The sequence below is a fragment of the Clavelina lepadiformis genome, chromosome 8, assembly GCF_947623445.1.
Source record: "Clavelina lepadiformis chromosome 8, kaClaLepa1.1, whole genome shotgun sequence".
NCBI lineage: Eukaryota > Metazoa > Chordata > Ascidiacea > Aplousobranchia > Clavelinidae > Clavelina > Clavelina lepadiformis.
Genome location: NC_135247.1, coordinates 4,252,320 through 4,266,051, shown reverse-complemented (window position 1 = coordinate 4,266,051; position 13,732 = coordinate 4,252,320). Strand labels below are relative to the sequence as shown.

General features: G+C 34.8%; 2 protein-coding genes and 1 long non-coding RNA gene across 5 annotated transcripts; all 3 read right to left on the bottom strand.

Annotated features, from left to right (window-relative positions):
* Nucleotides 1-2,342: 2,342 nt before the first annotated feature.
* On the bottom strand, nucleotides 2,343-4,888 carry LOC143468440 (uncharacterized). Its single transcript, XM_076965658.1, has 7 exons — nucleotides 4,489-4,888; nucleotides 4,364-4,408; nucleotides 3,773-3,972; nucleotides 3,438-3,612; nucleotides 3,153-3,197; nucleotides 2,755-2,926; nucleotides 2,343-2,669 (listed from the first exon to the last, which is right to left on the bottom strand). Exons 1-7 carry the CDS (start codon nucleotides 4,865-4,867, stop codon nucleotides 2,471-2,473), a joined length of 1,215 nt encoding a protein of 404 aa, XP_076821773.1. The 5' UTR covers nucleotides 4,868-4,888; the 3' UTR covers nucleotides 2,343-2,470.
* Nucleotides 4,889-4,983: 95 nt separating this feature from the next.
* Nucleotides 4,984-10,944, bottom strand: LOC143468439 (scavenger receptor cysteine-rich domain-containing protein DMBT1-like). Of its 3 annotated transcripts, XM_076965656.1 has the most exons (17): nucleotides 10,797-10,944; nucleotides 10,454-10,591; nucleotides 10,104-10,325; nucleotides 9,539-9,598; nucleotides 9,105-9,283; nucleotides 8,726-8,873; nucleotides 8,420-8,443; nucleotides 8,016-8,206; nucleotides 7,503-7,677; nucleotides 7,376-7,420; nucleotides 6,808-7,022; nucleotides 6,479-6,653; nucleotides 6,187-6,231; nucleotides 5,882-5,944; nucleotides 5,620-5,637; nucleotides 5,357-5,380; nucleotides 4,984-5,109 (listed from the first exon to the last, which is right to left on the bottom strand). In XM_076965656.1, exons 1-17 carry the CDS (start codon nucleotides 10,876-10,878, stop codon nucleotides 5,027-5,029), a joined length of 1,887 nt encoding a protein of 628 aa, XP_076821771.1. In that variant the 5' UTR covers nucleotides 10,879-10,944; the 3' UTR covers nucleotides 4,984-5,026. The 3 variants fall into 3 exon arrangements, with proteins under 3 accessions (XP_076821771.1, XP_076821772.1, XP_076821769.1); XM_076965657.1 differs by lacking the exon at nucleotides 5,357-5,380 and having other exon boundaries at nucleotides 4,987-5,109; XM_076965654.1 differs by lacking the exon at nucleotides 4,984-5,109 and having other exon boundaries at nucleotides 5,196-5,380.
* Nucleotides 10,945-10,948: 4 nt separating this feature from the next.
* LOC143468441 (uncharacterized) lies at nucleotides 10,949-13,107 on the bottom strand. The gene is made up of 2 exons (XR_013118994.1): nucleotides 11,960-13,107; nucleotides 10,949-11,841 (listed from the first exon to the last, which is right to left on the bottom strand). It is a non-coding gene; the product is annotated as an uncharacterized LOC143468441 (long non-coding RNA).
* Nucleotides 13,108-13,732: the final 625 nt, after the last annotated feature.

Sequence of the window (13,732 nt, the reverse complement as noted above, 5' to 3'; positions counted from 1 at the left end):
ACAAGTTGCTTAAATCAACTCTTTTAAGGGTCCAAGTACCGTTTTGCTAATGAATTTCCAATTATACAGAAAAAGGTATCAGTATTCTTATTGCTCATTTACTTTGCGTTGATGTTGAGCAGAAAGGAAGCGCTTAACAAATAAATACCTTGAACCACTTTTGCTGTAGTGGTACAATTTTGCTTAGAACAACAAACTGCGAATAACTTAGATAACATCCAAACATAAAAATACAATTTTTAAAAGCATCATTAACCCGCTGAAGTGTTCTCGGCTTAGAAGCCTTAGATCGATGTGTTTATTTAGCGTTAAAAATTTAACACTTCGTTTTCAGTGTATTGACGTTTAAATTGTTTACTTTTCGGTAAGTGGTTTAACATGGAACTTGCGGTCATATGGCAATCGTAGATTTGCCGACATAGCGCTTGCAGACTTAAAAATGCAATCACGTTTTCAGACCAAAATCTTTTGGGAAAGTATTTTTACTCCAAATATTTAAAATTTTAAAAGAAAGTTGAGTTGAGTTGTATACCTGTATACAGGTATAATTTATTTACCGTAATTAATACACGTACATCTTGTAATGCACAGATACGTGTCTATTGTGACATTATTTGTTGTCAATTCGGCCTATTGGTAGCCTTAAGCATTGAGTTTACAGCTCTTGTTAGCCAAAACGCGATAACGCAGCAGCATCCAACATTCTTATCACGGCGCCTATTTGGAGAGGGTGTTGTGACCGAAAAATGGGCTTGAGCCCAGCCCACCAGAAATCTGAGCCCAGCCCATTTGAACTTTGAGCCCAGTCCATTACAATATTAAACCCAGCCCATTTAAAATTTGTGCTTAATAAATTATTTAATATTTGAGCCCATCAAAAAAAATGAGCATTTGAATTTTGAGCCCAGCCCATTTCAATGTTAAGCCCCGTGCGTCATGTGGAGTCGTAGTGTGATTTCTATTGTAGTATTTAAAATGTCACATTTTTATTCAACTATTTTCTTTGTGCTGAATATAGGGTAAGAGAAATGTGGGACCGATGAGACACAAACATTATTTTGCGTTTTTTTCGAATTTTCGTCTTTCCTTTTGCAAATGAACACAACGACTCAAGCGTTTAACTAAATTAAAAGACATCTAACATTAACAACATTAGCAAAAAATCTAGTATTAAAAGTAGCCCCGGAGTAGTGTAACATTGGCTCAGATTCTCATAATGGAAATGGGTTACGCTAAAAAGTATAGACATTGAAATGAGCTTGGCTCAAAAGTGAATTGGCTGTGCTTTAAGTTTTCCTTGGGCCGGGCTCTGGATTTCTTGTGGGCTGAGTTTGAGCCCATCTTCAGATCACATGCGCTGTTGCTTTCTTGCTATATTACTTCCATAATGGTTTTTTACATACTTTCAAATAATTTCCTAGTGGTTTTGGCTTTTAAGAACGGAAGATACAGTCTAACATCAACTTAAACTATATGTAAGATTTTTTAATTTTACAATCTTTTTTTGGATATAAACCTACTAAAAGATATGCGATCTGCAAAATTTGAAACTCGAAAAACCTTGCTGATTACTTCTATTTTGCTTTAATAATGACCATATATAGTTATTATACTCAAAACATCTGTATATATAGTTGTAATGTTTGCATCCTATACTCTGGCTATGATGTTCTTGATTCGAATTATTTGATTTTATCAACATATTGCTCTTCAAATAATACGCACTAAACGATGCGTTAAACAAGTTCATCAGCTGCTGGTTACCAATACTTGCTTAAATGACAGGTGAGTATCAATAAGGAGTAAAAGGACAACTTTTTGTACAAGACTGTAGTGTGTAGGCCTATATGTTTGTGTTACTGTTATAGTGGTCAGTTATCAGGAGCTGTTGCCGTTGGTGTCAGTTTAATGTAAATTATGCGTTTTAAAGCAACTGTATTAAGGAGCAGTACTTAATTGATGTTTTTCGTCACCAGCTATTTGACAACACTCGAGTTGGTGCTCTGCTAAGAGTCGTATTTAAATTTGCAAAGCCACAAAATAAGCTTAATTGTTGTTTACTATAGTGGTGTTAAAATTGTATTGCTTCAGCACATAAACATTTGCTGCTGTTTCATGCAACAATAATCTTGTTTACGCATCTACTGTGTGACTTGGTAAAAGCAGCAAAATGTGCCTCCCAACGTGATAACCAGCTTTGCAAAACTTACTGTCTCCTTAAAAAAATGTGAGTTGAACAAGGATTTTCATCGATAGTATTGGTTTGTTATCTGTGTTGTTCGCCATTGTAAAATATATTTGATTATTACCAACAAGATGAATCCACAAACACACTTTACATGTACAATTACACCGATATGCTGTGTATTGATTTTAAGTTTTACTGTCAAGTTTTACACGCGAACATGTGTTGTAAAATGAATCAATAGATATTTTCGACACCAATTATATGTGACAGATGCGGATTAGTTCAATTACTAGAAATATTACGACAGCAAAATACATGACTTTTTATATCACAAATTTTGCGAGGGTTCCATGGAGGACAAGGACCAGGAGTGGTACCCCAACGAGGAGCAGAATAAAGTTCATTGTGACGAAAGCAAACACGACCCTTCCCATCTGGATCATTGTCGTTGCCAACTTCTACCCAGTCATTGTAGCCATTTCTGCGAAGAATTGAAAATAAAGCAACGAGATCACAATTTACGGTGCCACCGTCAGCGCGATATCTCAATAATCTCAAAGTTTCACCTTACAGGTGTCCAATGATCACCATCTTGGATACCTATAATGGCAGGTACGTAGTTGATACAAATGTCGCTTTTCAAGCACAAATCAGCTCCATTGTCGATGCAATGTTGTCTGGCCGTGTCGTACGTCAATGTTGCGTCATCGAGTAAATAATGTTGGATTGCTGGGGAATCTGTTCATTAAATTAGAAATCTTTATTAAATTAAGTGTCCCAATGTGCCACTAAACATGTGATTTAGTGCTTTACAAAAGCTTAGGTTTAACAACGGAAACAATAAGCTTTGTAGATTGGAGTAATACATATTATTGGCATACTATTTGAGTGTATAGCTAGCTCTAGCCAAGTTCTTATAGTATCGATACATTAGGTGACATTAGATCAAAAACAAAAGGCTTACCAGAAACAGTAGTAGTAGGTGCTAGCGTTGTTTCTAATTGTGGGTCTAAATAGAATAGTATTCATGGGTAAATAAAAAAGATTAATTTAACAGCACAATTAGTCTAAAGTTAAGTAACCTACTGTATGTACAAACATATCATGAAGAAATATATGTAAAATCAATGCTAATTTTTAAAATTAGAAAAATTAAAAAAACTGAATTGTGAAAAAAGATTTCAACAGTGCGAATGTGCAAATAATTGACACTCTAAAGTATTTTTCCGAGCTTTCACGCTTCAAATACCCGGTATCGCTCTGTAGGAAAATCTGAAACCACGGTACTCGATTCCGTCGTCTGAAGTGAAACGGACTGAAATGCTGCGGCCTGGTGTGGTGAAAACTTGAGGAAGACCAACCAGGATAAAACCAGAATAACGACGAGAGAATTTCTCGGTCACTTTCGGATCGTTGTTAGTTATCTGAAGATCATCAAAGTTAATTTACTATTAAAACTTACATTGTAAATATGCGAAAGAACATGGAGTTAAGTAAAATATATGTTGAAAGAAAACACTATTTTTCAGTGATGAACAATTGTATTGTTAAAAACTGCTCGTAAAACCCTTGTGTTCAACGTACTGTTAAGAAATCGCAGCAGGTCTCAGTTCCCATGCTTTCGATACTTATCGAGAGGACGTAACGATGAGGAGCCACAATTGTCACGGCACAGTCCAGGTTGCTGGAATATTTTCTCTCGCCTGGAGACTTGATCGCGTCCGAAACCGAGATAGAAGCTATGAGCTGTGGAGCATACACCGGTCTTTTTTCGCACACAGAGGCTGTCAAGAAAAAGTTTAAAGATTAAAAACATATTTCGAACACCGCAAATTAAAGGGCGAAATTGCAAAAGATGTCAACACTCCTTTCATAAGGCAGGTATACCAAAATAAGTTTTATAAAATGGTTATTTTCGAATATTCTCAATAAAGATAAAAGCAGATTAATTAAGATCAAATTATTATCACAACAATAACATTTAACTTGGTCCAGCGTTGATAGAATTTACTTTTGGTTATCTGTTTGGCAACAAAGTTAACTTTTTATCTATGCTTGTTTGCTACTGAATGGTCATATATCTGGATTTCGTACAAAATAACAATTTATAAGCAGTAACCAGCATTATAAGACAATAAGACAATAAGACAATATGACATATAAGACAATATGTACTTGAACGCGAAGGTCTTGTGTCTGGCACCGGTAATGGGCGCAATTCTACAAACAAGAAATAATTGGTTATTGTTTGTTAAATTTAGAAAATAAAAAAAATAAACACAGAAATATATGGAACAAACCTTCAGGTACGGCAGTGTAAGCAATCCTGAAACCCCTCTCAACGACACCATTATCACTTACAAAGTGCACAAAAAGTTTTCTGCCAGGCGACAGATAAACGGTGCTACTATTCACTACACTACTAAAACGTATTGATGGGTTTAATTCCGGGACTTGGTCGTCTGCATTTTTGAACTGCAATGTATAAATGTTAAAGTTAAAAGCTTCATAATTAAGCAAATATAAGCTTGGTGAAACCAAAAATGTATACCATTCCAATATATATGACTTAAATAAGCGTATTTTTGTACAGAAATGCTTAAACAACAGCTTATATATGCGAATAATACGATGTAGTATAGTGCAAGACTGCTCACACTTTGCAACTGTGATTTTCATCTAACCTGATGATCAGATCCCATATGAAAGCCTATCATTAACATGCTAACCTGTACGTAGTCCCAAAAATATTCAACTTTAAAGTCTTCAAATGTAATATTAAGAAAATATCCTATTGGAGCGACGACTACAACTGTACAATCTTTATTAAGTGGGTAATCAGATGGGTAGTTGGGTGATTGGAGATATCGTTTTTTTTCCTACATCCACTTGTAATTCACCCTCGACCATGCAAATGTCGTCTAATTACAAAAACAATCAACTATTTTGTTGATTAATTGTTGGAAAGTATACATTTATTTTTTGAAACAGTTTTCCATACAAATTACTATAAAAGAAACACTGAAGCGAATATTTTTCCAGCGAGTAACCTAAGCCAGAAGATAATACATACTGTAGGTATAGCCAAACGGTATATATTGTAATTTGCAAGTAGACAATAAAAACATTTTTCAGAGTTTCGTTTTTCTTTGTAAATAAGATACTCACTTGTGTCATTAGGGAGTCTTGTGCCTAAAAAAAAGGTTACATGTTTCTAAAAACAAAATCAGGCTACATGGCATCTGCTTATGATTATAACTTTAAAATATATTAAAAAAATAGGTTCTCCAGGTGCATTGAGTGTTTGAGGAAGCTCAGATGCAGTTGCATTAAACCCACAAGGAGCTGTCCAAAGAATTTGGTTAGTTATACAAGGACAATTGAAGGTTGTATATTTTCAAGGGAAAAAACAATGTGAAAAAAAAACTTACCTGCTGTCGTTGTAGAAACTAAAAACGAAAATATACAAACTTGAATTAATAATTTTACAAATAAAAACTGAAATTAAAACAGAAAAACTGAAATTAAAACAGAAAAATCGTAAGCAGTTGAACTGACAACATTCTGTATTGTTTGTATCTAAAAAGTTCAACCAATGTCTGGGATAGTTTTAGAAATACTTGCTTTAATATACAGGCTTGAAAATACTTTCCCTTCAACACACATAACAAATCATTGCTATCTAAACCTTACCAGCGGTGGTGTCTTGTGTGGTGGGAGTGGTAGTCGTGGTGGTTGTTGTTGGCTGAGTAGTTTCTAAAAAAAAAATTAACAGATTAATTGAGTTACAGACTGCTTAGACTAATTACAAACACACAATTTATTACGCTAAACAATGTTATGAAATTAAATAAAAAACGCCATCATGCACACATCTCATAAAATCTGCCTTAATTGCGTTTAAGAAAATCTTGATTGAATTAATGAGAAAGTCATTTTTATTGGCCATTGTGACGGTAGAACCAAGTGGTATATGAAAGAAGAAAGAAAAGGCATACCAGGAACCGTAGTCGTAGGTTCCGGTGTTGTTTCTAATTTTGGATCTAAAAAAGAAAATCAGTATGATGGTAATGAATAGACATTCACCTAAAACGCTCAATGAAATATTTATTACAAACTATACAAAAACCAACAAGTCCATGGAAAATAAATGCTTATATCGATCAAAATAAAACACTGAATACTGATTGAATGATTAAGATATTACATGATTAAGGTAAAGTAAAACAAAACGGAGTTTTTTGGCAAATATCAGTTCCAGCAGAAAGCAACACGTATCACACAATATACCCGGAATCGCTCTGTAGGAAAATCTGAAACCGTCATATTCGATTATGTCGTCAGTCACGAAGTGAACAGAAACGCTGCGCCCTGGTGTGGTGAAAACTTGAGGAAGACCAACCAGGATAAAACCAGAATAACGACGAGAGAATTCCTCGGTCACTTTCGGATCGGTGTTAGTTATCTGAAGATCATCAAAGTTAATTTACTATTAAAACTTGCCTCTTTATTATGTGTCAAACAGTTCCATTGCACATGTTGGAATAAATATGAATTTAACTATTAAGTGTTTTGCTGTTAGACAAGCGTTGATAAAAACTGAATTTAAAACAAATTACCGTTAACTTATCGCAGCAGGTCTCAGTTTGCATCTTTTCAATGCTTATCGATATGACGTGTCCATGAGGAGCCACAATTGTGACGGTGCAGTCAAGGTTTCCGGAATATTTGGAATCCCAACTTGGCCACCCGCTTGGAGATTTTATCACATCAGAAACCGAGATAGAAGCTATGAGCTGTGAAGCATACACCGGTCTCCGACTGCACACAGATACTGTAAAGAATATATTGAACCGTTACGGATAATGCGGAGGCCATATTAGGGAAAACTATTGCGAAGTATTGTGACTCTTTTTTGAGATGGTTTAGAAACCGGAATGAATTTTATGAAATAGTTACATGTTCAAGGTAGATGTGGAAATATTATACATAGTTGCTGAATATATAAGTACCATACGGACATTACTTTTCAATCCATGCATTGGTATAGTTTAACTATAATGTTATATTTTGGTAAAAGCTTTCGCTTTAATGTGATCTGTTTTCGTATTCATTTACCTAAGTTTAGCCTGAAATGTAACCATATGGTAGTTATCGGCACATAAATATATTTAAATCGATATTCACTTGTACGTGGAGATCTTGTGTCTGGCTCTGGAGGTGGTCGTGATTCTACAACCAGAAAATAAAAAAATATTGTTTGGTAAATTCTGCAGAGAAACAAAGTTACAAAGAGCACAATTACAGAACGAACCTTCAGGTACGGCAGTGTAGACAAGCCTGAAACCTTTTTCGACAACGACACCGTTGTCACTTACAAATCGTACAGAAATTCTTCTGCCGGGCGACTGGTAAACTGTGCTACCATTCAGTGCATTATCAAAACGTGTTGGGTTTAGTTCCGGGACTTGTTCGTCTGCATTGGTTACCTGACATACGACAAATTGAGAAATAGAAACTATCAAACAGTGAAAGTTCAATCGATGCGAAAAATGTGCCAGTGTTAGATTTTTTGATTACAAAATGATGTTTTTGTTTAAAAAACACTTCTTAATTTAACCAACTTTGTGTTAATTCATGCGGCTTGGTCAGGGCTTTAAAGTTTCTTGGTAAAAACGTACATTTGAATAAACGGCTTAAAAACGCGAATAATATGGAACCACTTTGTTCTTTATCAGCAAAAACAAAAGACAAACCCACACTTTGCAGGTGTGGTTTGTTGTACTAATGATTAAAGTTGGTGTTTGTGCACCCCTTGCATGTTAACCTTAATGTAGTCCCAGAAGTCCTGGAGTTTAGAGTCTTCAAAGGTAATATTTAGAAAGTATCCTGGTGGGGCGACGATTGTAACCGTGCAGTATTTATCAGATGGGTAATCAGATGGGTAGTTGGGTGATTGGAGGTATCGTGTTTCTCCAGCACTCAGAAATAATTCATCCTCGACCAAACATATATCGTCTTCACAAAGACATGTGATTTGTCAAATATTGCCACGTATATATAGACCTATATGTCGGTTAAAACAATTTTCCAGATTTTGCAACTTAAATGAATGACAATAAAAAACATATTGCTAACACATGCATTAGTCAGCGTGTATTCTAAATCAGTTGGCAAATTGAAATAATAAACACAATTTTAGGTTTTGTTTTGTATAAATAAGATACTTACTTGTGTCGCTGGGAAGCCTGGCACCTAAATGCAAACGATACACATTTTTTATATCACGGTACATGGCATTTGCTTCGTTCGACTACAGTATGAAATATTCTACGTAAGCTGGTAATTTGAATATTTAAACTGTCAATGAGTATAATTAGGTGTGAAAACACCCAATAAAAAGTTATAAAAGTCAATAAATGGTTGTAACCACTTCATATATAGTTTGTAAACCAACTATTATCTCTACTAAAATATAAGGTTATAATAACAAAAATTTAAATCGTGTCATGTATACTACAATTACAAAAAACCCACCATCGATAGTGTATGAAACTTTGAATCCTCGGAATGTGGTATCGCGATTGGTCTCAAACCACATAGAAAGTACGTTTGTTTTGGTTACAAAAGAGTTGTCGGGTGGTTTAGGAACAAAGATAGAAGTTGACCCTTCTTCGTCAGATATCTATAGGAAGTAGCAAACTAAAACACCTTACGCTGAAATAACGTTGTTATGTAAGCTTAAACATGTCAGTTTTCTGAACACTATTCAATGTATGCGATGAGAATCCATTATATTAAAAGTACAACTATTTGCAGTCCACACCATCTGAGATACAATGTCCATGTTATTATACCAAGAAAAACTCTAAATACTTATTCACAAAAGTAAGTACATAGGCTGATCAAAACTTACTTTGATGGTGTCGCAGCAGCTTTCAGTTTGAATATCCAAGAAACGAAGACTTATTCGATACCCAGGAGGGGCATGAAACACCCAAGGACATACAATGTTGTTGGGGTAATTCTCTGGATAGTTAGGTGAAGTGAAATACTGAAGATTTTTTGTGACATTGGCAGTAAATCCGCATGAAACTGTAAAATGTTGGGAGATAAATTTGACCGTTAACGTTTATTCCTTTGTAGTATTTTTTGACGGAAAGTAACAGAATTCCAAATTAATTATCGAAGAACGGAATTATCAATGTTGAGAGTAATTAGTCTACTGTACAATAAAGTATTTAGTTAAAAACCTTCAAATAAATACAACGATTCTAATAATAAGGTATAAAGTTGTAATTAATTTACAACTGAAAAAGAAATACTACAGTATATCTCTATAAGGCTTACAAGGAGTAGTCGTCGTGAGAATGGGAGCTTTACTTGTGATGTCAACTGTTTCGCTTTCACCTAAAAATATAAATTTATTGGCGGTGGTGCAGTTAGAGCGCTGGGCTCGCAATAATGCCACCCGTATTCGGTACCCAGGAGAGCTACTTTTGTAATGCTCAAGGGCAAGGCATTAACGACGCCTGTTATTGTTCAATGGTCTAGAATCTAGATGAACGGTTCCAAACTCGGGCAATACGATATATAAAGTTCATAAAATCAGAAAACATCGTCTGTGTTGATAGGAACTTGCACAAAGACAAACTCGGTAACCGGGCTCGAGCTGTGAGGAAATATCGCCCGGTATAAGTGTAGCAAAGAATTTCCTCAGTCCGAAGATAAAGATTATGATGCCATACCATGATATAATGTTGTCCACTTGTAATAAAACTCAAACACAACAACAGTGTAAATATGCTATGTGTTTAAACATGGATAAAGTTGTAATCACAGGACCGTTTTAATTAATTTTCCATGAAACGTAACTTTAATGAATACAGCATGGGTTTATTATAGCACGCATTACCGTCCTTCGTCTCGTCAACATCTTCTTCTTCTTCTTCTGATTCATCTTGATCGCTGTTGCACAGGTCTCCTTGACAACAGGAAGCCGTGCAGTTTATGATTTCTACATCATATGGAGCGGTTTGCAAGAATCTTGATAAAAATACTTTACAGTCAAGCTGAGCACATTGTGCGGCCGGCATGCAGTCTCCATACGTCATTTCCGAAACTGCGTCTGGCAATCCTGTATAAACAATACAAATCTTAAAAAGTCAGCTTTATTTACACAAAACTGCACAAGGATTGATGCTCAATAATGTTTGTTATTATTTCAAAATTGTTATTTACTAAAATTTGGTTCATAAATTGTACCTGGAATACGGAAAATAGATGCTGATTTTAGCAAAAGGCAATTCGCTGAGATGCCACAGTTTGTTTTGTTTTTGTTATCGGCAATATCCATGCCTCCTTCAGTGCTCACCTGAAGTATCTGGTAACAAGTGGAACCACCTGAAAAAAAGATAAAAATATTGTGTTTCTCTATGCCATCTGTGCTTCACACATAAGATTGCCACAGGTGTCAAAATACACAAAACTATAAGTCAGTCTAAGTGTCAGCAGAAATGGGAACTCTCACAAAATATTTAGACTTCAGACTTTTGATTCACAAATCAAATTAGTGCGAATAAAAACAACCCTATATTTATATCTATACCGGTTGCATCGCTTCTCGCCATCGACAGAAGCAAAACAATTGTCCCGAAACATGGTGCGATTACTCCCGCAGGAAGCATCATCAGAAGAACCTCTTTTAGGATTATTTTAAGTAGGTTGTCAAGTACCGATGTTTTACTATGACTAAAACACCTATAAAAAGAGCAAATAATGGTTTGAGTTATAAACTATAACTGTACGCTGTTCAATAATGTTGTTTAAGTAGTGACAATATATCATAGTCTAGTGATAAAGTTCATCCTTGTGTGATGGGCGAATTGTATAAGAAAGAATACTTTGCGTTAAATCGATAAATGTAAAAACAACTAACTATGGCGTCAAAATTCAACATTACGATGTTTTAAAAATATTTTTGAAGTCGACAAAAATGAAAATTTGACGAATATTTTTTCTAATCAGTTAATAATATTATTTTCGTACTTGCTAATCACGACGCCTTAAATGTTTTGATCGTATGACACAAGATTATCATCAAATCTCAATTGTATAACGGGAAAAACTTCCCTGAATTCAATCCAGGTTCTATGCCACACTAATGGCGAAGCGCGACTCCAACTGAATTTTCAGTTAGGATTTCTCACGTTTTTTTCTTCCACAGCAACACACACGAGCAAAAACTAATTCATAATGAACCCACTTGTGCAAATGGCACAACGCTTATATAACGGCCAGGCACAAACAGGCCTAGATAAAACTCACACGGCAAAGCAACCAAAACAAAAAATACCAGATGTAAAGTGCGTAAGGCGGTGAAATAAAAACAATGAAAAGGTCATGCATAAAACAGTGCCGGTGGTGAATAAGACATATTTTATAGTACTTCGTTAAATTTGTTACAATTGTATATACTGTAGCTCAAACTGTTTCAAGTATCTCGTTCTGACACCAGCATTGTCTGACATGACGTGCATTAACTTAACTATAACTAAAAGTTTAATAACATATGATTTATAAAGTGTTTTGTGCTCAGTTGACGAGAGAATTTGTTTACCTCATCTCGTCTGGTTGTGCGCAAGTTTTTCTGCCTTAACACAAAAAATGAAAAAATGGTAAAAACGGGGACATGTAAACAGTTTACAAAGTGCACTACATAGTTCTGAACATTTCTTTACGTCTTTTCAAAAAGCAGAGTATAAGCTATACCTGGAAATGATTGCTATAACAGAGCAGCGTTTCTTTCTGCACTAAGCTCTCAGATTTCAAATAAGAGCGTTATTTAAGCCCAACAGTTTTTACTTTAACTTTAACCGCAAAAGTGAAAAAAATCTGATAACTTGAGATAATTCATTATCATTATGAAAAGTTTTGATCCCTGAAATAACCTCCAGGCAAAGTTGTTTGATGAACAACCAAACAATATGACGTAGAACTGCTTTATTCATGCTATTGCAACTATGTCAGTAAGTTACGCTTAGCATAATGAAAATCTATTTTTGTTTCAATGTATACACGAATTAAGCTTTTGAATATAAAATACACACGTTCTGAAAACTTGAAAAAAGGAACCAACTAACTTATACAGTATTATACGTTACACCCAACCAACCTCGAGCTTACGACAAACACGTTTGACAATCATGACATACAGGTCGTTCAACAAAATCTAAATTCGGTTGTACATTTTGCTTACATAATTAAATCATTTATACATTTATCAAAATCACATTTAGGGGTCTTATGCGAGGCGTCCTAATCTCAAATTAAAACTTGAGTCGCAAAAAGAGCTCTTGACACAATTTTGTAATGTAATGGTGAAAAAAATACAAATAAAATGTTAAAATGTTAAATAAAACTCATTTCGTAAAATAAAAACTTAAATGGAGACAGTTTAAGTTGAAAATTTTCAATTTGAAAAACTGCGGTTGTAACACTTTATAAGTATTACTCTGTGGTTTGTTACGTTTTTCCTTGCGGCCGATTACGACTTTTTTTACTTGATTAAGCACTTGGATATTTTTCGACCTGTCCTGAGCTCCTGAGATGAGCTGTGTCATCGAAACTTTTAACTAAACTGTTTTTGAATAAAAGATATACTTGAAAATCAAAGAGTGGAAGGACAATCAAAGGACAACAAAAACGTAAAATAAGCTTCATTTTTGCACTCGTTTGTCCGAAACCATCTGTGGTTTGAGTTTACCAATAAGTTTAAATGGCAATGACCAATCTACAATAGTCGAAATGCTTCTCTGTTTTCAAGTCACCTTTATATCTTGCAAAAATGCATTGTTTACACTTTGATCTTTGACAATCGGACGGAAAAACCTATACTTATCTATAACAATGTAAAATTCCCTCCAATTTACCCGGGTCATATTTTTGACACAAGCAGCTATTTGGCGGCAATAGCGACCTCAATACTACTTATATAGAATGAATAACTTCCTTTATTACGCTGCCATAAAAAGTAACAGAACATAGTTCCTCTTTTTGAGCAAATAGATAGATAATCCTATATAAGGCTTTTTATGTAACAGAGGTGTAGTTTAAAGAATGATTATATCTTTTCAAAACAAGACCAGTCATTTAAAGATCACCGACCACAACACATAGCAACAGATAAAGTGTTCTTACCCGAGGGAATGTAAAGATTTTATTACCAGTTGTTTTACGCAAAAACATTTAAACAATTTTTGCTACCCACGCAATTTCGAAAGGTGTTTTCGGTCTTATTCTATTCTATTGAATATTTAACGAGTCGCTAAAACCGCTGATAAGAACTTTTGATAAACACTTCGGAGAAACGCCTCAATCCTTACGCAGGGATAAATACCTATACACTGTTGATTAAACCACTGGACCCAGTCTGAAATAAAGCCATTCGTTTTAGCATGTTATTCGTGACGGCTGAAAAGTGTTAAAATTAAATTCCGGCTGTGCTGGTGTTAACTTACAAAAATTAATTGCTTTACTTTTAAC